General features: G+C 51.0%; 3 protein-coding genes across 3 annotated transcripts; 2 read left to right on the top strand and 1 right to left on the bottom strand.

Annotated features, from left to right (window-relative positions):
* Positions 1-2,169: 2,169 nt before the first annotated feature.
* UCRPA7_8341 (putative atp-dependent permease mdl2 protein) lies at positions 2,170-4,563 on the bottom strand (the record flags this gene model as incomplete). The annotated part of the gene is made up of 1 exon (XM_007920855.1): positions 2,170-4,563. The coding sequence occupies one exon, from the start codon at positions 4,561-4,563 to the stop codon at positions 2,170-2,172; it is 2,394 nt and encodes a 797-aa protein (XP_007919046.1).
* A 5,076-nt stretch (positions 4,564-9,639) lies between these two features.
* On the top strand, positions 9,640-12,242 carry UCRPA7_8340 (putative transport protein sec23 protein; the record flags this gene model as incomplete). Its single annotated transcript, XM_007920854.1, has 6 exons — positions 9,640-9,732; positions 9,790-9,920; positions 9,974-10,268; positions 10,331-11,905; positions 11,958-12,157; positions 12,218-12,242. 6 exons carry the CDS (start codon positions 9,640-9,642, stop codon positions 12,240-12,242), a joined length of 2,319 nt encoding a protein of 772 aa, XP_007919045.1.
* Positions 12,243-12,702: 460 nt separating this feature from the next.
* On the top strand, positions 12,703-13,485 carry UCRPA7_8339 (putative 60s ribosomal protein l12 protein; the record flags this gene model as incomplete). The annotated part of the gene is made up of 5 exons (XM_007920853.1): positions 12,703-12,706; positions 12,766-12,799; positions 12,900-13,020; positions 13,090-13,414; positions 13,472-13,485. 5 exons carry the CDS (start codon positions 12,703-12,705, stop codon positions 13,483-13,485), a joined length of 498 nt encoding a protein of 165 aa, XP_007919044.1.
* Positions 13,486-22,457: the final 8,972 nt, after the last annotated feature.

The following is a 22,457-nucleotide window of genomic DNA, read 5'->3' as shown; positions in this document are numbered from 1 at the left end:
TCTCTGCTGCCTTTTTCTCTGCTGTTCTTTGCTCGATCAGCTCTGCCACCTGCCGTTTCCACTCTGCTCCCTCATCCTCAACTTTATCTCTTGCCGTCTCAATATCATTTTCTTCTGTCTCGGCCTTATGTTTGGTCATGTTGCCTTTATCTCCTTCCGTCTGCACTCTTTCTCCTGCTAATTGTGGCATTTGAGGTCCTTCAGGATCTGTGGCAAGCCTTACAAATCTGAAGTCAGCTTCATCAGTGCTCGTTTGATTTTCTGGCTTCAGCGTGGTATTGCAGTCATTTTCCACATAAAATGAGTGATGTATCGACGATAGACCTGGGGCATGACAATCGCTGGTATTAGACCCCATCAAAGATTTTCTTTGTACTTGCGTTTCCGAAAACCACACGCGGCAGTCACAGCTGTGCATTGGTCCCATTTTAGCCTCCAGTACCCTTCTAAGTATCAATGACAGTCTGTGTGGCTTACCATATTCTTCCGCCCCATTGCAGAGCCTCTGTATAGGCTGAACCACAACGAGGCATGGGGCAAGACTGGTGCGTCATAGTTCCAGAACGAGGTTTGCTGATAATGATGGCCATGATGAGTGAGCTTCCAGGTCGCAAGCGGGACCCGGATGAGAGTGTCGAATCACGATGTCTTGCATCGGATACCTGGTAGTTACCCAATCTCACCTCGACGGATCCCGGTCCGGTGTCGAACTTCAGTCGAATAATCGCATCAAGCATCTTGAAGTCGTACTCAGAGGGCACAGGAAACTTCCGTCCAATTGCGTCCTCGAGTATCGCCGGATCCTGAAAAGATGTCCATCGACAATCGGGTTTGTTTGCAAGAGACGCTCGAATCTCCAAGGCAACTCCGTATATCCGTTGTGTGGATATCCTGATTACTGTTAGAAGAATCTTCCAAGCGAAAGAAAGAAGCTTTCGTCTGGAGTCTCTTACAAGATAGCAGCCACCATTTTTGCGAGTGATTTCAGCGAAGTCAATATCTCACCATTAACTATACGACATAACCCTCCCAATAAAGTCCCAGCCGTATACATGGCTGTACTCTGATTAGACATGCTGGACTGAATGCCACTAAGTGACTTATTCGTGGCCTCTAGCTGCTCGGTTACTTGTAAGAAGTCCATCCCCAACTGTTTTTGGACAATTCCCATGGTCTCCAGGCTATACTTCGATAAAAGGAGATTCAGTATGCCAACATGAACGCTTAGGTAACTCTGCATTCTTTGAATATCATCTTTCATGCTGAGCTTGCCCGGAGCTTGTCGACCGGAGCTTTCCATTTAGAGGAAGTCGATAGCAGCCCAAGAGAGGGTTCATACTTCTTCAATCTGTCGAGGAATTCCTCTAGGGGCCGTTTGCAGCTGAGAGCGGTGTACTTGATGGCTTCAAGGTCAAATTGAGAATGTTGTGGTTGTAAGCCTTTTAGATGAGTCAAGGCCTTCTGTAGACAATCAAGCTCCAGTACAAGGTCCTGGTACTCGGTCTTTGCTCCGCCAGCATTTTTCAGACATGAGCTTATGTCACAGATCAATTTTCCGACAGCTATGAAATCACCGACCGAGATTCCAAAGGACATCGCGAGGAGCTGACCTGAACGTACTTGAATAACCTGAATTATGAAATTGGGATGAACAAAGTAATCAGGCTGGATTTGTGGGGAGGGGACACTTTTCACGACGCTCTGTGCGCCTTACTCTGCACGAGGCTTTCCTCATGTGCAAACGCGAAGGCTGTGCTTTGCGCACATACTGCGCGTGGCGGCCAATGGCCTTGCTGGACTTGCTGCATGAGGTAATAACATGCGGTGTGGCAGATACGCCTAGGTGACATATTGTACAGTTGTTATTATGCTCCTTTTGTGTCCTGAAATACATGAAGACGCCACAATATCCCGTCTCCTCAAATCCCTTCGACTCGCAATCTTTCTAAGATACAAGCCCTTATCCGAGTGGAGTGCGTGCGTGTCCCTAGATGCTACAATTCTGGGATGCATCGATGTGAACTGGCTTGAGCGCCTCGTTCTCTACCCGCAGTCAGTTTAGTGTAGATACCAACCGCGACTCCTATAGGAGTTTAGGTGCCTCCTGAGTCCCTTGCCGCTGAAATGCATGCGTACTTAAGGGAGTGGCGTGGAGACTGGTCAATGCGATTACTGCCTCTTGATTTCCTCCTCTGCGATGATCTCTTCCTCGTCTTCTGGCTCCTCTAGCTCCTCCTCGATCTCTTCGGCCTCGGTAATATGGCCGTCTGAGCGCAGACGATGGTCCGCTGGCACGTCGCCGCCGCTCATCTGCCACTCCATCAACTTGCTGAACGCACTATCAGGGTTGGCGCTCAGCTCCGTGTAGCTGCCGATCTCCGCCACGGTGCCTTCATTAGAGAGCACGATGATCTGATCTGACCGCTTGATCGTGGAGAGGCGATGGGCAATTGAAATCGTGGTGCTTCTGCCCTTGAGCAGCGCAGCTAACGCCGAGTTGACCAAGGTCTCCGACTCGGCATCGAGAGCCGAGGTGGCCTCATCGAGGATAAGAATATCCGGGTCCTTTAGCAGTGCTCTAGCGATGGCGATTCTCTGCTTCTGACCTCCTGATAATTGAGCACCTCGAGCACCGACTTGCGTTTCAAGACCCTCCGGGAAGTCGCTGATGAACTGGCAGTTGGCTTTTTGAGCCGCTATGATGATCTCAGACCGAGTGGCGTGTGGTCGACCGTAGGCAATATTCTCCGCAATGGAACCAGAGAAGAGCACTGGCTCTTGTGCTACCATACCGATGCGCCGCCGCAAGGACTTCACGTTCATGTCTTTGACGTCTATCCCGTTGATGGTGATGCTTCCTGCAACGGGATTGTAGAATCTCAACAGAAGACTAGCAACAGTTGACTTGCCGCCTCCAGATGGTCCAACAATGCACACGTTGCTTCCCGATGGTATCTCGAAGTCCAAACCATCGAAGATCTTTACCGCCGGTCGAGTCGGGTAGGCAAAAGTAACATTCGAAAATTTGATCGGTCCTTGCGCCGATGTGACCTTGACACCTACTGTTGCTGGGATGGTAGGCTTTCTGTCCTGCAGTTCGAAGAGACGACTAGCAGCGCCTACACCCTTCATCAGCTCCGAATAGAAGCCTGAGACTCCAAAGAGACTAGATCCAGCAAATGCTGTGTACATCATGAATGATGTCAGGTCGCCGAGAGACATCGTCCCACTCCTAACAAGGTTTCCTCCGACGATTAAGAGTGCTAGAACAGTCATGTTGCCCGCCCAGCCGGTCGAGCCAAAGAATGTGGCAGCAATGAGGGACTCCTTCCTACCCAATGCAAAGATCTTCCGTACCTGGTTGTTGTAGCGCCGAACCTCTTGTATTTCGCCAGCAAATGCTTGACTGGTTTTGATGTTTCCGAGCCGCTCCTCGGCAATTTTCGTTAAAGTACCCAGATTTCTCTGAATCTGCCGACTGAGATTTCTGATCATCCGTCCATAGAAGAACGCGCCAATCGCGATCGGCGGGAACATGAGCAGGATAATAGATGTTAGTTTGGGAGAGAGCCATGCCATGGCAACGAAACCAGCAGTGCCACTGACGAATGAACGAAGTCCATCCGATATATTTTGAGTGATGCTCTTGCCCACAATGACTGTGTCGGAGCTCAGGCGGGAAATAAGATCGCCGACTCTGTTGGCATCGAAGAACTCAGCATCCTGGACGTACGTTCTCCTGTAAAGCTGCGTTCTCAGTCTAGACACCACCCGCTCACCGACGATACGTAGGAGCACTATTCTTCCGTAGTTCGCGATAGCGCCGAGTGTCATGAAGGCAGCGAAGCCGAGGAAGAACTGTGTCAGGGTCAGGCCCAGTATCCGCGCATCCTCGACCGGGCCCTTCGTCGCCAAATCTAGAATCCGTCCTACAGAGAAAGGAATAGACATCGTGACGGAAGACGAGATTAGCAGGAAAAAGAAGGCTATGCCTAGCCACCTTATCTCCGGCCTTGCGATCTTCATGAGACGCCAGACCTCTGACCAGCCTGACTGTCCCTGTGTTTTTCCCTCCTTCGACAGGCGTGCGCTCATGTTGATGTGCGCTGCCTTGTCGGCCTTTTCGCTCCTCTGGAAGCCATGTTGGTCCAAGTAATCTGCCGTATTCTCCTGGTCCGCACCTTGTGATTTGGTGGTCTCTGCAACCTTCGCATCTTTCGGTGTAGCTATTTCTTTTTTCAATTGTGTATCCTCTTGCTGTAAACTCTGAGCTGTTGAGAAAGGACGCAAGACATCGAACGGTGATGATCGAACGAGGCTGTTAGAGAGAGGTGAGCGTGCGCGAATGCTAATGCTAATGCGCGACGTGGCGAAGTTCGCATATGTCTTCGATGTGTGCGAGATTGATCGGAATGACGAAGCAGAGGCCCTGAGGGTATTTGGGAAGCTTGACTGCGGCGTCAATCCATCGCGAAGCAGCTCCGATGTTCGCTGAGCCGTCAGACCGAGGCCGAGGGTACGCTGCGGGAGCAGGACTGCTCGTCGCACCGCCCCGGGACTCATTTTGCAGGTGACAAGCCGAGCGCTTGCTATCTTAGTAGAGATGCGCGACAATTGTGTGACATGGCCGTGATGGTGGAATTGTCGAGGTGCGGCACTGCCATAATCACAGCGGATGTTGTTGCGCGGTTGATGGATTTACTAGCCGATAAAATTTACGGGGAGCTCAGTGTTAACTACATTTCGTCATCAATCAACCGACCGAGTCGACCGAACCCCGGCTTAGGAAGCACCAACTTCCTCCGAGCACGACGGTGTCAGTTCGGGCACTAACAGGAGCTCCGAGCAGCTCACATACTTGGTAGTGATTTTATTTCAATTGTTTCGAAGCTTGTACTCCGTTATCCATTTTGATCTGCGATGGATGGCGCGACCTTTAATCAATCGTTTCGAGAGGGAGATTTTTGACTTCCAGATTTCGGCTTTCGTTCATTACAGCAATAGTCGTTTCTACCTAGGTAGGACTTGTGTAAATCCAAATTAGGCTTTCTATTACAACGACTAGGCTTGATCACTATGCCTGGGTCTATTGGTCAGGACGGCAACCCATCAGCTACCTACCAGTTCGGAGACTACATGAGGTTTCGCTCTTGGAATCAAGGGTACCCAAAATATATCTATCCCATGCCTCCTTAATCTATCTCGCATTCTCCAGAATCTACACCTCCACCGGGGTAATAAACGTTATTTTAGCCAGTTGAATATACCAGAAACCAGGGTTGAGAATACCTGATCGGGGCTTTGAAGATTCTGTTTATTTCTATAGCCCCGCTGGTCTCGACAAAAGTAGCAACTCCCTTGTCTGAAAAGTTGCGATTCCCACTCAGAATGAACAAACATTACCCCGGCGGAAGTGTAGGATTCATATCAACTTGAGCAAACATCAGCCGAACGCACGGCTCTTGTCATGAGAGGTGTTTACATAAGTGAATTGACTATCCTGTGGCAACTCTCACGAACCAATGAACCTGCTTTCAGGAGGTCCGAGAGCGCTGATTTTCAATCCTCCTACATCTATCACGAGCTTGGTCAAGACTATAGTCGGCTCTAGCAGCCAAAACTTGAGTTCATGCTTTCCAGCCGCAAGATTTCCGAACTTGGTCGTCTTGACCCATGCATTCTCTATGACAGCCGTGGACCAACCCGACGGCTCGCTTCCGGCATTAGCCAACGGAACAGGTTGTACTGTTGTTGGGCTGGCGCCGTCAATGGAGAAGGAAAACCTATTTGGGCTTGTCGGGTTTGAGTTCTCGGAAGACGAGAGGTATACTGTTAAGCTGGCTGCTGTCGTGTTGGAGAGAGTGTAGAATGGATAAACAAGAACAGGTCCTGCTGCTGGCTTTTGGGACTCTGTCATCGGGTCGAACCTTACACCTGACAATGTTCGTCCGTAGTCGGGGATAGTCTTGTACTCGGCCCCTGAACCAGCACCAAAGTGGGATGCTTCGATCGAGACAACACCGCCGGATTCAATGTGTCCTTTGAAACCGGCTGGGATGTCAAATTTGTAGACTGGAACATTTACAATGGCAGGAGAAGTACCCGCAGCGTTGGAGTTCTTGATCGTGAGGGCTACTGTGGACAGGCCCATCAGTGCATTATCCCAATCAACGTTGACGAGACAGCGAATATCAGTTCCATTTCCAGGAGCCGTCAAACTACCCTCTGGATTGCTAACACTTGCGTAAGAAGCATTGGATGTTACCGTATATGCAAAGGTGCCGTTGTCCCGTGCAAAAATCTCAAGCCACAGCTTTTCCGGAGTGTAAGGATTGATTGGTGAACTCATTGTCAGAGTTGGATTAGTTGGGTAGTAGCTGGTCGTGCCTTGGACTGTCACTCCCATTATAGCACTCCTCGATGCTGTAGTGCTTGAGACGTAGGTCACCTTTGGCATGCTATTCGACCCAGGATCCTGCCAGTTGTTGTATCCTAAGTGAATCTGGTCCATCATATGATTCCATTTGCCATTCAGGAGACTATGATATCTTTTGGTGATGGCAGCATCATTCGAAAACGCTGCCTTGACGTCACTGACCATTTTGTTGGCACTTACTCTATGCTCATTTGCATATTTGCTCGATACGGCTGCCTTAGTGTATATCTCGTAGACAGTCTTGCCTGCAAGCACTGGGTGCAGTATCATTTCGAAGAATGACGGCTGCACAGTACTAGGCAGGCTATCGTAGAGAGACTGTGCGTGTTCCAATATCGCCGTCCACTCACCGTAATTATTCTCGGCCTCGTCATAGACGGATGTGCTAAACCCAAAGGACGTGCTTAGGTCCTCATATTTCCTTCGTGCCGTAAGCTTGCCATAAGTCGTCATGATCGAAGAAGTGTTTGCAGCTATAACCTCACCGAATTGCCTAGCTGCCCAGTTAGTGAGCCATTGGGTGGTACTTGATGGATCTTCGAAGCTATCCATATCCCATGCCATAGCGAGGAAATGGTCGGTGGGGAGTTCCTAAAAGAATCATCAGTTGGGCTTCGGGAATGGTATAAGAAAATTAGAACAGTCGCGACCCACCAAGCCTTTGAGATCCCCTATGTTTGCAATCCAAATGTTCCTAATACCTCGTTTATAACCCAGACTCATCTGTTCCCAGGTTTTTGTAAGTTGAATACTATTAATCCACTTGTAGTTTCGCGGGTCCCCAACGTAGTCGAAATGATAGTACATCCCCGAACCCCCTCTTCGAGTAGTTTCGTTTGCAATGGGAATGCGCCTGATATTCCCTCTGTTGTCATCGGTCCAAAGCAAGGTAACATCGTTAGAAACCTTCATGCCGTTCTGCCAATATCCAGGAACTTCCTTGTACATGACCCAGGCTTGAGGTACTGTCGACAGGTCGCGCTCCAATGTCTTGGTGAGGGTTGATTGCTGCCATTGTATGACCTCTTCCAGCGCCGAAGACGTCAAAGTAGCAGATGCAGCATCGCCGGAGCCACGCATCCCCAAAGTATACACGGTGCTCCAGTTCTTGGATCTGGTGACACCCTCCTGCATGAAATTCTGCACGTTCGCTTTATTACTTCGCCAGTCCCAAGACCCCTTCAGGAATCTTGATTGTTCTTTATCGGCTCTTGCCATGGGCTCATGATGGCTTGTACCCATGAACACACCATATTCTGTGGCAGTTGGGCCATTCTTTGCATCATCCAAATAGAACATCGATGACCACATGGCAGGCCAGACATAATTGGCTTTCATTCGAAGTACCAGCTCGAAGACTCGTTTATAGAAGTCGGTGATGAAGGGACTACCATACTGTGAATCCTTAAAATTTACATGCCCCCAGCTAGTCAGACAGGGAGATTCATCATTGAAGAAGATGCCGCGAAACTTGACGGACGGCGGTCCTTGAACCACAGCAGGGCCACGAGCGTAAATGTATTGTCTCTTGACAGGAGCAACATCTGCCCACCAATACCAAGGGGAAACTCCGATCTGTTCGGAGATATCATATATACCGAAAATGGTGCCTCTCATATCACTTCCACTGATGGTCAGGACAGCGTCTTTACCTTGCCATGGTGCGGGGATGATCTGATATGAGAAAGTCTCCCACTTATCACTGATCGCAGCAGTTGTCAACTTGCCAGACGCAACCAAATTGTCGATTAGGCTTGAATGCCCAGCCGTTCCAACCAGTATGATAGGTTTCAGTGGGTTCGTAGAGACCGTAGTATTCCAGTTGGCGCTAACAACCGTTGCATTCACTCCCAGAACACGCCCGAAGTCGATGGCAAGGTCATTGGCAGCGCGAATCACTCCAGGAAATTCGTCTGGGGCAACCCTGATTTCAGGCGCTATGCCCGGCCCACCAAGCTGATAACCGTCGCCACCATTCTCTTGAAAGGTGAAAGGCGATGTGGAAGTCCCAGCAGCAGAGGTAGAAATTATGAGAAACAAGAGACTAATGATGGTAGGTAACTGGTAGGAGTGGGCCATGGGAAAGACCTCCGCGATTTGTATATAGACTGAAGAAAGAATACTTACGTTGCAATGCTGTGAAGAGTGAGCTGTGGTTTTAATCACCGCACTTGCGGAGATCTGAGGTCCTGCTCGCTTTCGGGAGGTGAATTAATATGGATCTATGAATTGATTATTGGTGCGGATCACAGCAAAATCTGGGTAAAATCCAGCAATAATTGAAACAATTAAACATTACCGACCTAGTTCTCAAGACAAAGGAGGCCTGGGGGTAGTATTATGAGTAGAAGGCTACCAACGGCAAATAAAATTGTTGGTAGAAAACTTGCATAGTGGAAGTTCTCAGTATCTAGCGATCGAGGTATATCTGACTCAATTGGAAGTCGGACACACCCTTAAATTAAGAGGCAGAATAATAGTTATAAGCCAGTAACATAGGAATGAAACGGAGGCAAAGACTTAGGGAAGGCCGAAGCAGAAAAGTGATGGAGAATTACGGAGCTACAAATCAACTCCTATATTACGGCAGAATAGTCAATCAATACTGGAAGATGATACTGAATGATGAGGATTATCGATGTCTCGGAGATTCTGTTTATAACTTGGTTGCAGGAGCTTACCTAGTGTTTACAGGCGGTGATCCCTCGTTGAGGAGGTTATGATACTCTTGTCAAAAAAGCTTATTGCTATATCTTGAAGTATTATAGATCTTCACTACATTTGCTGCGTTTCACTGGTAGGTTTGTCAAGGGTTCTTTGAGAGATCGCCGAGATAAGTTTCGCGATCCTTGATGCGGTGATGACAAGGTGGTGTAAGCCACATGTGGCGCGGGAAATGTGGCGTGCGATCGCCCGAAATCCACAAACCTCACCAAATACCAACTGGGTGGAACTTGTCCTTTTCGAGGGGCAGCTTAGCTTGATATTGGAAGTTGGCCACATCTTCCTCGCTCGACCATTGTCCACCAGTGGCCGCCTCCTGGGTGATGCTTGCATGCAGGGAGTAATCTCAGACTTAGATCGTTCCTCAGCAACATCCGTCTTTCTCTTCCCATCTACTTCCCGACATTTTCGGTCTCAGCCTTCTGCACTGTCCCAAACACGAGACATCGCGGTGAGCTGTCCAGACGACAACCGCAACAATGGATTACGAGGCTTTGAAGGAGCAGTGGAGCGAGGTAGAGGATCGCGATGGCGTCCGCCTCAGCTGGAACGTCTTCCCAAGCTCGCGCATGGTTTGTTCCCCTCCTGATGGAATTTCGAGCTGGGCAGCGTGTTGATATCCCGCCTAGGAAGCTTCCCGCCTGGTCGTGCCCATCGGAGCTCTCTACACCCCGCTGAAGGAGAAGCCCGACACGCCGCTCCTCCAGTTCGAGCCTGTCACTTGCAAGCAGCCTTGCCGTTCAGTATTGAACCCCTTCTGGTGAGCACGAAGGCGACCCTAAGCCAATGTGTTACCTGCTAACACCTCTTTAGCCAGGTCGATGTCCGCGCGAGGCTATGGATTTGCCCTTTCTGCCTCTCTAGGAACCCTCTTCCTCCCCATTACAAGGACATCACTGCCAATGCGATCCCGCCCGAGCTGCACCCATCGAATACCACCATCGAGTACCGACTTTCGCGACCCGCCCCAAGCCCTCCTATTTTCCTCTATGTCGTGGACACTTGCCAGGAGGAAGACAGCTTGACTGCTCTCAAGGAGTCTCTGGTCATGAGCCTGAGCCTCCTGCCGGCCAATGCTCTTGTCGGACTGATCACCTATGGCACTATGGTATGCTCCACGATCTTTGTTAAGTTTTGTGGCTGGCTAGGTATACTAATTCTCATTCGTAGGCACAAGTTCATGAGATCGGTTACACTGAGTGCGCCAAGTCATATGTTTTCCGTGGTAGCAAAGAATACTCTGCCAAGCAGGTCCAGGAGATGCTTGGACTCACCCAACCTGCTCTGCGACCTGGCATGCAGCCCATGCCTGGCCGGCCAATGCCCATGGGTCCGGCAGCCCGCTTCCTCCTTCCCATCGAACAATGCGAGTTCCAGCTAACTAAGGCTCTGGAGCAACTTCAGAAGGATCCATGGCCTGTTGCCAACGACCGGAGAAACCTGCGATGCACTGGTGTAGCTTTGAGCGTTGCCGTTGGTCTCCTTGAGTCCTCCTTCCAGAACGCCGGAGGCCGCATTATGCTCTTCGCTGGAGGTCCGGCAACTGAGGGGCCTGGAATGGTTGTTGGTCCTGAGCTGAGAGAACCCATGCGATCTCACCACGACATCGACAGAGACAACATCAAGTATTACAAGAAAGCGCTGAAGTTCTACGACAACCTTGCAAAGAGGACTGCTCATAACGGTCACATCATAGATATTTTCGCTGGTTGCTTGGATCAAGTTGGTCTTCTTGAGATGAAGGGTCTGTGCAATTCCACCGGCGGCCACATGATCCTGACGGATAGTTTCACATCATCTATGTTCAAGCAGTCATTTGTTCGTGTTTTCGAGAAGGATGAGGATGACAATCTGCTCATGGGCTTCAACGCTGTTCTGGAAGTTCTTACCACCAAGGAACTAAAGGTAACAGGGTTGATTGGCCATGCTGTCTCCCTTAATAAGAAGTCGACGTCGGTAGGCGAGACCGAATGTGGTATTGGCAACACATGCTCTTGGAAGATGTGTGGCATTGACCCTAGTGCCAGCTATGGTATCTATTTCGAAATCGCCAGCCAGGGCGGGCCGTCTCAGCATCAGCAGACCCCCCAAAAGGGAATGATGCAGTTTCTCACTTATTATCAGCACTCATCTGGCCAATTCCATCTCCGCGTAACTACGATTGCCAGAAACCTCAGCGGTCCGGCTGGTGACCCGGCTATCGCTCAGTCTTTCGACCAGGAAGCTGCTGCGGTTCTCATGTCGCGAATCGCAGTGTTCAAAGCGGAGGTTGATGATGGTCCAGATGTGTTGCGCTGGGTTGATAGGATGCTCATCAGGCTATGTTCAAGATTCGCGGACTACCGGAAGGATGATCCGTCCTCATTCCGTCTGGAGAAGAACTTCACTCTTTACCCTCAGTTTATGTTCCACCTTCGGAGAAGTCAGTTCTTGCAAGTCTTCAACAATTCTCCCGATGAGACTGCCTTCTATCGCCACGTCTTAAACCACGAGGATGTCAGCAACTCGCTGATCATGATACAACCTACCTTGGACTCATACACTTTTGATCAGGAAGGCGGTCAGCCCGTCCTGCTTGATTCGACCTCTATCCAGCCAACTCACATCCTGCTTCTCGATACCTTCTTCCACATTCTCATTTTCCACGGCGAGACCGTTGCTGAGTGGAGAAAGGCGGGTTATCAGGAGCAAGAGGGTTACGAGAACTTTGCGTCGCTACTTGAGCAACCCAAAGAGGACGCCAGAGTAAGTCATCCTCACATTATGCATATATGATAATGTACTCATGTGTTTATAGGATCTTATTACTGATCGATTTCCTCTGCCACGTTTCATTGTCTGCGATGCAGGTGGATCTCAAGCTCGATTCCTGCTTTCCAAGCTGAACCCCTCGACTACACACACTACGGGTGCGTATGGCGGAGTCGGAGCCCAGACTGCTCAGACTATCTTCACGGATGATGTGTCACTGCAGACATTCATGGATCACTTAATGAAGTAGGTTCTTCCCGGTCAGCTCCCCTTTGGAGCTATCAGGTTGCTAACATATGCCTATAGATTGGCTGTGAGTGGAACAAGCTAGACTAGGTCGGGGTTGTAGCATCGCTTCGGACGGCGTGACTGCGGATCTGGGCGTACTTTGTATTGAGTTATGAAATGATATAGCCTTCCCCATCGCAAGAAATCGAATCTCTTACCAAATTCTACCTCCGTGAACTCAGAGTGACGTCTCTTTTAGTGAATACCTCATTGTAAGCATCTAAACTTGTCTATGCTATTTACGTGCTAGCTTCTTCGCTCGTTGTGAGAGTCCTTAAGCGCCTGTGGCTGCTGTGGCTGGTGGGCGCACGGACCAGGAATTTCCTTCCAATCTTCCAGTTTTGCTAGTGGATCCCGGCCTCGCTCAATTTGTTTCGCCGCCAATTTTTTCCCTTAGGGCACGCCTCCCACAATCCCGCATTTTTCGCTGGCTGGAATCTTGCGACGGCTTCACCTTTACGTACCGCATCGACACCACACAGAAAACCCAAACCGCCGTCAAGATGCGTGAGTATACTGTCACAGACTATACACTGTTCTATCAATCGCTAACTGAGGTCGTGCAGCTCCCAAGTTCGATCCCAATGAGGTCAAGGTGATGTACGAAACGATTGCCCTCCGCCCCTCCTCCTCCCGACGCATTGCACCTGCGGCCGGACTGGCGCCCATTCGAGCATCGCGATTAACATGATGGAAATAGTACCTTGCGAGCCACTGGTGGTGAAGTCGGTGCTTCATCTGCCCTCGCCCCCAAGATTGGTCCTCTCGGTCTCTCCCCGAAGAAGGTCGGTGAAGATATCGCCAAGGCGACTGGTGACTGGGTACGACTTTCCAACCTGATGACTGTGGGATAAATGGAACTAGAAAGCTTACGAGAATTGGGCATACAGAAAGGTCTCCGCGTCACAGTGAAGCTCACCATCCAAAACCGTCAAGCCGCCGTCTCTGTCGTGCCGACTGCCTCATCTCTCGTCATCAAGGCACTAAAGGAGCCCCCCCGTGACCGAAAGAAGGAGAAGAACATCAAGCACAGCAAGTCCATCACACTCGACGAGGTTATCGACATTGCGAGAACGATGAAGTTCAAGTCCTTCTCTAAGACTCTGGAGGGAACCGTCAAGGAGATTCTGGGAACTGCATTCAGCGTTGGCTGCCAGGTAGACGGAAAGAGCCCGAAGGCGATCACCGAGGCGATTGAGGCTGGAGAGATTGACAGTAGGTGACCTGACAGTTTGCAAGCTGCAGAGCAGAAAGGCTGACCATGATTTACAGTTCCCGAAGAGTAAAGTTCCTGTGGTGAGGGCGGTTTGGGATTCTCTGGCATGTCATCAGGAGTTTTGGGCTGGCTTAAAATAGGCTTGCCATGAACGGCAAATCAAAAAGAAATTTCGCCGAAGTCTTGACGACCACATTCGTGTGAAAACCTACTGACCTTTTTCTTCTGCCCCAAGACATGTTCAAGTCGTCGACGAGAAACACCTGGCCTACACTCTGAAATATGAACCAAGCGCCCCATGGTCTATTTCAATTTTGGTGCCTAGGAAGAGGAATTTGTCCCTATACTCACCGCGGCTTTCTTGGCTCTCGAGCCAGTGGAGGTTGAGGTCCATTTTCGAGGTCAACATGCCCGTCTTATCAAGCTACCTTTGGTTACGCTATATCAGAGAGTACCTCCAATCAAACTCACAACAAGGTAAGGGTGACCCTTCTGAAAAGGGGAAGCAGTTGTCCCGGAGAGAGTGACGAATCGTAAGCCACCACATTTGGCCATCTAGGATTAACGGAGATCTTCCGGAAACCTCATTCGTAGTGGCTTCCCCGGGATGTGACTGATATGCAAGGCTGCATCCACTGTTTGCCAAAACGTGTCTTGAGGAATCACCACATGCAACAGTAGTACTGAGCCGAGTGGCTTTCAATAAAGCCTCCCACCGGAGACCCTAGGGCTGAGCAGAGCAGCGACATGGCCAGGTCAACATCCTGGCCTCCCCAGACGGCAGAACGACGGTGGGTAAGGTAGATAGGTCGTACAAGTGCAGACTATATGGTGTCCGGTCCATCCAAGCGTCCATCGCTACCTATCAGGGCAAGCTGCAGATGACGCGGACGATGGATGACTGCTCTCCCCGTACAGGGTGAACCCCAGCCAGCCATGGTTTGATAGATGGTTTGAGACTGCCGTGGCCTTGGTTTTATGTACCCACTGGGCACCCATCCGCATGAAGGGTAAAGCGGATCGAGACGGGACGAATGATGTAAGGCAACAGCTGTCGGAGGGAGACGGCCTGGGAGAGTAGAGGAGAGGAGGGAGCTGGGTTATACCAGCATTCAGATATTGAATAAGACACAGCGACAAAGCCAAATTTAGCAGAAACCCGGAAGAGCTGCCAATGTCTCATCAGCGCCCTAAGCTCACATACTCTGCTCTGCCGCTCCGGGTATGAACGAAGATGCAGGACAGTGGTCCCGCAAAGCGCAGCTCCCTACCTTACCTTGCATTATCGTACAATTCAGGTGTGATGGAGCGTGCAAATCGGCGCGTAGAGACGTGGTTCTACGTCGTGGAGTGTTGTAGATCCCCCATACTTAGGACCGCCAAGGATGCCTCATTCAGTCAGCAGGGGGGAGAGGGGCGGATGGCGGACGGCTTGAAGGTTGGACTGGGTTAAGTCCGCTGCGGGCTGGCTGGCTGGCTGGGTGGGCTGCAGCCGGGGCGGTTACTGGTCTGGTCCTGGGAAGCCTGGGACGCCTAGTGCGGGCCATCACACCTGGGGCCACCCACCAACAGGTCAACCACCATGGAGCTACCTAGCTTTGCTAGGTAAGCAGCACTTAAAGCACCCAGCTGTAGGGGACCCCTCCTTGGCCCTGCCTTTTTCTGCACCCACCACGCCCACCAACGCCCTGCAGCCCACCACCCTCGGCCGCTCGGCCCCTCTAAAAACGTTGCCGTAGCGCTAGCCAGTGACACCCTGGACGCCGATGGGCATCTAATGTGGGTATCAAGGCCGAAAGGTTTACGGTGTAATCAGACATTCAAGTTTCATTCCAGTTCCTGGCAGCTGCAGCTGGGGAGAGACATTTGGAAGGGGGAAAGGGCAGCAAGAATGCCCGGGCGTGCCTGCCATGTGTGGGAGAGACATTAAAGAGGAAATTACCTTGGATGAAAATGTGGGATGGTACAGTAGGTATGCTAAGGTAGGTATTGTACCTACTGCGTAGTCTTGAGAATGGCAGTCGCGATGGGGACCCTGAGCTGGCTGCCCAGGCTCAGACTCAGCCTCTTCCTGTCGGCTCAACGTTAATGTAAGGCAGGAAGACCCTGGGAGAATGCATCGTACCTTCCTTATCCCCTCACTTCAACTCGCTCTTCAATTCCACTTGGAGGTGCCAAACTTAGAAGCAAGCAGATCTGGAGGATTTCCAACCTGGCAGCAAAAGTTAAGCAGTGCATACAATACAACACATCGAAACACGCCTCAACACCTCGCAGCCGCGCAATTGATACATTTCTAGTTCCACGGCATCAAGATTCGCCCGCCGTGCCTAGCTGGACCTCTCATAGCTTACCCTACCTTACTTCATCTTAGACAGTGCCTGAGCGCACAGGCGAAGTGATAGGCTTTCTTTTCAGTTTTCTCACACCGCAAGGCAGCATTTTAAGACAGTGACTCTTGGGTGGATTAGAGTACGACTAGACTAGACCAGACCAGACGACAAACTACATGCAAGGTACCTGAGTAAAACGGCTTTATCCCCAACCCAATGCCCCGACTTGGCAGCTTCTGGCAGGATCAGCCACCTGAAGTTGCGGTCACTTGCAGGTCTCCTCTAAGGACAAAGCACTCACTTCGCCCGACTCTTGTCTCCAGCACAAGACCTGTCAGAACTTTGCTATCGAATCCCGGGCTAAAGCAGGGCAAGAAACTCCAGAAGCTGACTCCTCACTGACTGACTGACTGACTGACTGAGTAGATGACTGAATGACGACAGCTACGACAAGCTGGCTGACTGACATTCCCGTGTCGGTTCTGCCGTCTCTCATTATTATCTTGTTGCTGGCTTATGGTCTCCGACCTGTCACAAGCCTCCTGTGAACAGACAATATCACTTTCACATTGAATCCCATGTTGAGCTGGACTGGTCTGGCCTAGTCAGCTCTGACCACCTATAGTCGCATCTATCCATCTTTTCTCTATCTCTCTACCTAATACCTGCACGACAACCGGCTGCGGTCTATTGTTAATAAGCTGTGGAAGTGGGTGTGCTGCTTGCCTGGCTCGACTGGATGCATGTCCTTGTGTGTGTGTGAGAGAGAGAGAGAGAGAGAGTGTGTGTGTGTGTGTGTGTACCTTGTGTGTGGATTTGGCATCCCGCCAACAACTTGTCCCCAACGCGACAAACCTCTTTTCTTTCACCCACACCATACACACGCATGCCTTCAATGATCAACCTTCCCCCAAATCCAAATCCACATTTGGCGGGCCAATCCAAGCCAGTCCAATCTAACTAAACCTGTTACCGCTCCCACCCACTACCCACTACCCAGCACTACCCAGCAGGTGGGCAAGCGCTAGGCAGGGCTCTGCTTTACAGCACTATACAGGCTCGACAGGGTGGTTAGCTTGTTACTGCTACTACCGTGCGACCGCTACTCTATCTAATTCTGCCGCTACCACTCCCACCCAACGTTAAATCAAAACCAAACCTACACATCTGCACCATCCGCACCGATCCGATATCCACATCCCCCACCTTCATCATCTTCGTCTTCGTCGTCGTCGCCCTCGGCCCTTCCAACGCTCAACCTCGACTTTTTCAGTCATCTCTGCCTTCTTTCGCAAAAGACCAACCAGCCGACAAAGACAACCATCCCGGGGCCGCCGTCGTTGAACGTCATCCGCGAGCCAGTCGACAGTCAGCAACTGCGGTGAGCCTGAGCCTTCGCGGGGGCCTGGGCTTATTCGGCGTTGGCTGAGTCCCGCCTCTCCCAGCCCAGATGCCCCATCAGGATCCTCGTCGGCCATGCTTTGACCAGCAGGCTATGACGACGGTATTCTGATTGCATCACTCGTGGTTTTCTCGGTTCTGGCCGCTGGCTGCTGCCGGACCGTCGTTCCTTACGGTTTATGACTGACTTTTGATTGCGAGCGGCTGTTCTCTGTTTTTGCCTGGGTGCTGTTGTAATGTTGCCCCTCGTGCAGATGCACCAGATGGTGCAGACTCCTCCACATCTCGACCCTCTCACCTCCTTTCAAAATCACCTCAAACCTAGCGACTACTTACCGATTCACTATCCCTCTCGACCGACGAGAGTGGCACATTCGTATCAGAGCGGTGGTGACAGCCCCTTGCGGGCGTTCCCCATCCGGTCCTCCCAGCCTGCCGCCCAGTCCGTTCAACATCGCATCACTGCCTCCATCTCTCATCATGCATCCGAACATACAGAACATAGACTACGTCGAAAGACACCCAACGGGACTATCGATGCTGGATATGATGGAACCCCGACTCAACTTGCGGCCGGACCACCGCCGCTCAAGCACATGATCTTACCCGCCTCGAGAAAGATTTTCCCCACGGCTGTTGTCCAGCATGGCTCACAGTCATCAAGCAATGGTCAGCAAATGACAGCATCGAATGGCTCCTGGTTATATCCTTCCTCGTCGCCGAACAGCGCTGGCGGAGACGGATTTGGGACACCTGATCAACAACATCCAGCGTTCGGAGGATGGGGTCATGGCAAGGATACTAGCTTCGGATCAGATCCATCTCTGATGGAACAGACGGCACTCTTGCAGACCTTCCCGCAACATACATACAATCACGCAATGAGAATGCAAACGAGCCTTGGTCACGGCTACCAGCAGCCAGGAGACTTCCCGATCTTCTCCCCAGGAGGCTTCAGCCCGTCTCTTATGTGGGGTGATGCAGGCCTCTCTCCTGGGTCCTTGGCTTCGACGGGCTATGTTCCTCATAATAATCCATACGAGAGTGCGTTCGCATCAGTTCAAGCACCTCTGCACCAGGGGGCGTTGGGAGGGCATTCATTTGGACATGGCCACCCCTTCCGTATGCCCATGTCGGCGTATTCCTTAGACGACGGCTTTTCTCATCAACACCAGATTTCCCCAATGTTGCAATCTCCTCATCGTCGCATGGAATCTCTATCCCTAGGCCCGAGTACTCCAACCGGAGGGGCCCCGTCACCTGCCCGATTCAAGGAAAGAGCGCTAGCTCATGCGCATAAAACATATGCTGATCTACTGATATACTTGAGCCACGCAAAGAAAGCGCAAGCCAAAGCGTCATCATCATCTGGGTCAAAGGTATCCTCCAAGATGGTTGTGTTTCCCCGACCACCCAAACAACTCAGTACAAACTTGAGCCCACGGGTGCAGAAGATTCCGCCTTCCGTCACTGGAGCTTCAACGGGCTACCCCGAGGTCTCGGCCCAGGTGTCATTTGCGGCACGCATGGTGAACTCATATGCAGCTGCTCGATCGCGAGACGGGCTCCCGTCGTCTCGCCTGAATGAAGACGTCCGCCCAGTTAACAATCATCCAGCTGTAATGGCTGAGATCTTTGGCAATCCCGCAGGACATAACAAATATTCATATTTCAGCAAGCCTCAACAAAGGCATCCTTTTAGCCACACAATTAGCTCCCCGTTGGCTAATGCGAAACAGTCGTTGGATATTCTATCTAATCTGTGTGAGCAGAGTGGATGGAAGTGGGTTGACGGCATGCTGCTGGGTGGCTGTCTACATTATGGTCTAGAACATTATGAAGAGGCTCTGGAATGGTTCAGACGGATCATCAATCTCGAATCAAGGTAAGTTGTCGTCGCCCAAATTTGATCTTCATGTCTTTGATTAACCTCTCAAAGTCACGTTGAAGCCATATCGAATATCGCTGCAACCTTGTACTGTCTAAACAGACAGGAAGAAGCCGAGCAGCACTGGCTGCAGTCCGTGAAGCTACGACCGAGTTATTTGGAAGCCGTCGAACATCTAGTAGGTCTTTTGTGTTCGAATCATCGCAGTCGAGAGGCCGTGGATATAATCAACTATGTTCAGCACCATTTGCGTCTAGAGCAAAAGGACCGCCAACACCAGGAGAGGACTATGTCAAACGCGGAGTCCCAGCTAGCGTCGAACAATCCGGTATCTGATGTGGCCTCCGAAAGTTCCAGTCGTAGCAGAACACAATCCGTCTCAAGCATTCATTCAAACAGCGTTGAGAAAGAGCAACAAGAGGGCTATGGCTCTAGTGGATACTCGATACCTGGAAATGAAAACGGGAGGATGCTCCTTCTCATTCACGCGAAGGGAAATATGCTCTATGCATTAAAGGAGATCGACCGAGCTTCAGAAGCGTTTGAGGAAGCAGTCCTGATCAGTGCTGGAAGGAAGATAGGCGGCGTTCAATCTCTCATCCGCAGGATACAGATCGTGTTATCCCCTCGAACCATCCAGACACTCCAATCCGGCGTTGTCAATCACAAAGCTTTATCTGCCCCCTTACTTCTTCCCCCAGAGAAGGCTAAGCACACGGCTGAATTAGTTTTTGCGAACTCCAGGGGCCAACTACCAGGTCTCCGATACGTACCTGAGGGAAGTCACAAGAGGTCGGCGATATCCACAACAAGCAATTCGCTGCTATCCTTGGCCAAGATCTTCCAAGATGCCATGTCCAATGGCGGGTCATCTCCCGGGCTCACACGACAACCTACTGGCGTGGGTGATATACTTGCCCTATATTACTTGTCGCTCTCACTTCAAGAGAGCCCGTCTACTGCGAACAATGTCGGCATATTGCTGGCTAGTGTCCAGCAAACATCCTCGCAGCATGTATCGCCAACAGAATCTTCGATCGCGCCGACCATTCCTGGAATTGTCCCTGGCAGTGGCCTTGCTTTGGCACTTGCGTATTACAATTACGGACTACATCTCGATTCTAAACATGTCCATCTGCACACGAACCTCGGCAGTCTATTGAAGGACATTGGTCAATTAGATCTCGCCATCCAGATGTACGAGCAAGCAGTAGCATGTGATGGGACTTTCGACATTGCCTTGACTAATCTTGCCAACGCCGTCAAGGACCGCGGCCGCATTAATGATGCAATTATGTACTACAAACGCGCTGTGCAGTCGAATCCAGACTTTGCAGAAGCGGTCTGTGGACTGTCCACTGCCTTGAATTCCGTCTGTGACTGGCGAGGTCGAGGAGGTGTTCTCATCAGCGGGGGCAAGTTCGACAGATGGCACGTTGAAGACGATGGTATGTTGAGTGATGCTCAGGTCCATGGACGTGGAGGCGGCTTAATGAAGAGGGTGGTCGACATTGTCACGCGACAACTGAGAGATGCTTCAACATGGGGCTCTGGTATATTACAAGGGCCAGCCATTGAGCGCCTTGTCTTGCAGCTCAAAGATACGGGAGCAGGCATAGTGGACTCATCTCTTGATCTCGAGTCGGAACTGCAAAAGTGGGCAGGAAAGCCATGGGAAGGCTCTCGACTTCTTCGCTTAATCGAGCGGTCCACAAGGGCTACGATGCGTTCGTGGTACCAGGACAAATATGTCCTAGGTGTAGAAGCTCCTAACGGCTACCGACGAGTTAAGCCGCCAAGCAATCTGACGGTGCCTTCGGCGCCTACGGTCCTCCCATTCCATACATTCACCTGTCCTTTGACTGCCAAGGATATCCGAATGATCTCCCAGCGAAATGCGCTTAGGATATCGTGTTCTACGCTCCGATCTCCTTGGGTACCGGCTACAGTATATCCGCCTCCGCCGCCCCCGTGCCCACAGCTCAATATTGGATATCTGTCCTCTGACTTCAACAACCACCCTCTCGCCCATCTCATGCAGTCTGTCTTTGGATTTCATGATCAGTCTCGAGCAAAGGCTTTCTGCTACGCCACCACCGCCAGTGATCGCTCGGTTCATCGACAGCAAATCGAACGCGAAGCTCCAGTCTTCCGAGATGTCAGCAATTGGTCCTCGGACAAGCTTGTGAGTCAGATCGTGGAGGATGGTATACACATCCTCGTGAATCTGAACGGCTACACGAGGGGAGCTCGCAACGAGGTCTTCGCGGCCCGTCCTGCCCCAATTCAAATGTCTTTCATGGGCTTTGCCGGAACTCTAGGGGCTGAGTGGTGTGATTACTTACTGGCCGATACTACTGCGATACCTCCAGAGACGCTCCGACCATGGAGGAACAACCTCGCCATTGAAGATGTCGTTCATGACGACGCCGAAGGCGATGCTGAAGACTGGGTGTACTCCGAGAATATCATATTCTGCAGAGACACTTTCTTCTGCTGCGATCACGCTCAGTCTGCAGACGCCAACGAACGGACCATGTCTTGGGAAGGTGAACAACGACGAAGATGGAAGATGCGCAAGGAGCTCTTCCCAAATCTCCCAGATGACACCATTATACTTGGCAATTTCAATCAACTTTACAAGGTATGCATTTTCTCCATCTCCAGACATTTCAACTGTAGCTAATAAGTGACAGATTGACCCAACGACATTCCGCACATGGCTGAGAATCCTCTCCAATGTTCCCAAGGCAGTTCTTTGGCTACTTCGATTTCCCGAATTGGGAGAGAACAATCTGAAGAGAACTGCAAAGGCCTGGGCAGGAGAGCACGTTGCCAGTCGCATCATCTTTACAGATGTCGCGCCTAAACAGCAACACATATCACGCGCTCGCGTGTGTGACCTCTTCCTAGACACCCCGGAATGCAACGCACATACAACCGCGGCTGATGTACTTTGGTCCAGCACCCCTCTCCTGACCCTTCCCCGGTATCAATATAAGATGTGTTCGCGCATGGCTGCCTCGATCCTCAAGGGGGCACTTCCCAAGAGTCCGGAGGGAGATCAAGCGGCTACCGAGCTCATCGCTGCAGATGATGCTGAATATGAAGACTTTGCCATAAAGCTAGCCTGCAGTCTATCGTATCGCATACATGAGGGAGGGTACGGCGTGGGCTCTGGTCGACTGGCAGAGATTCGGAAGCTGCTCTTCGAAAGCAAGTGGAAGTGCGCCCTCTTCAACACGCGAAGATGGGTCTCCGACCTAGAAGATGCCTATGACGCAGCCTGGGACAAGTGGGTTGCAGGCGAAGGGGGAGATATATACCTATAGAGTTCTTTCTTGCGTTCAATACGCATTCACGATCCGAGGCCTTCGGCAGGCTATGATTGAAATGGTGTTCTACAGGTCAGGGTATCGG

The sequence above is a fragment of the Phaeoacremonium minimum genome (genome assembly GCF_000392275.1).
Source record: "Phaeoacremonium minimum UCRPA7 unplaced genomic scaffold PA7_03_scaffold_592, whole genome shotgun sequence".
Classification (NCBI taxonomy): domain Eukaryota; kingdom Fungi; phylum Ascomycota; class Sordariomycetes; order Togniniales; family Togniniaceae; genus Phaeoacremonium; species Phaeoacremonium minimum.
This window is presented reverse-complemented; position numbering and strand designations above follow the sequence as displayed.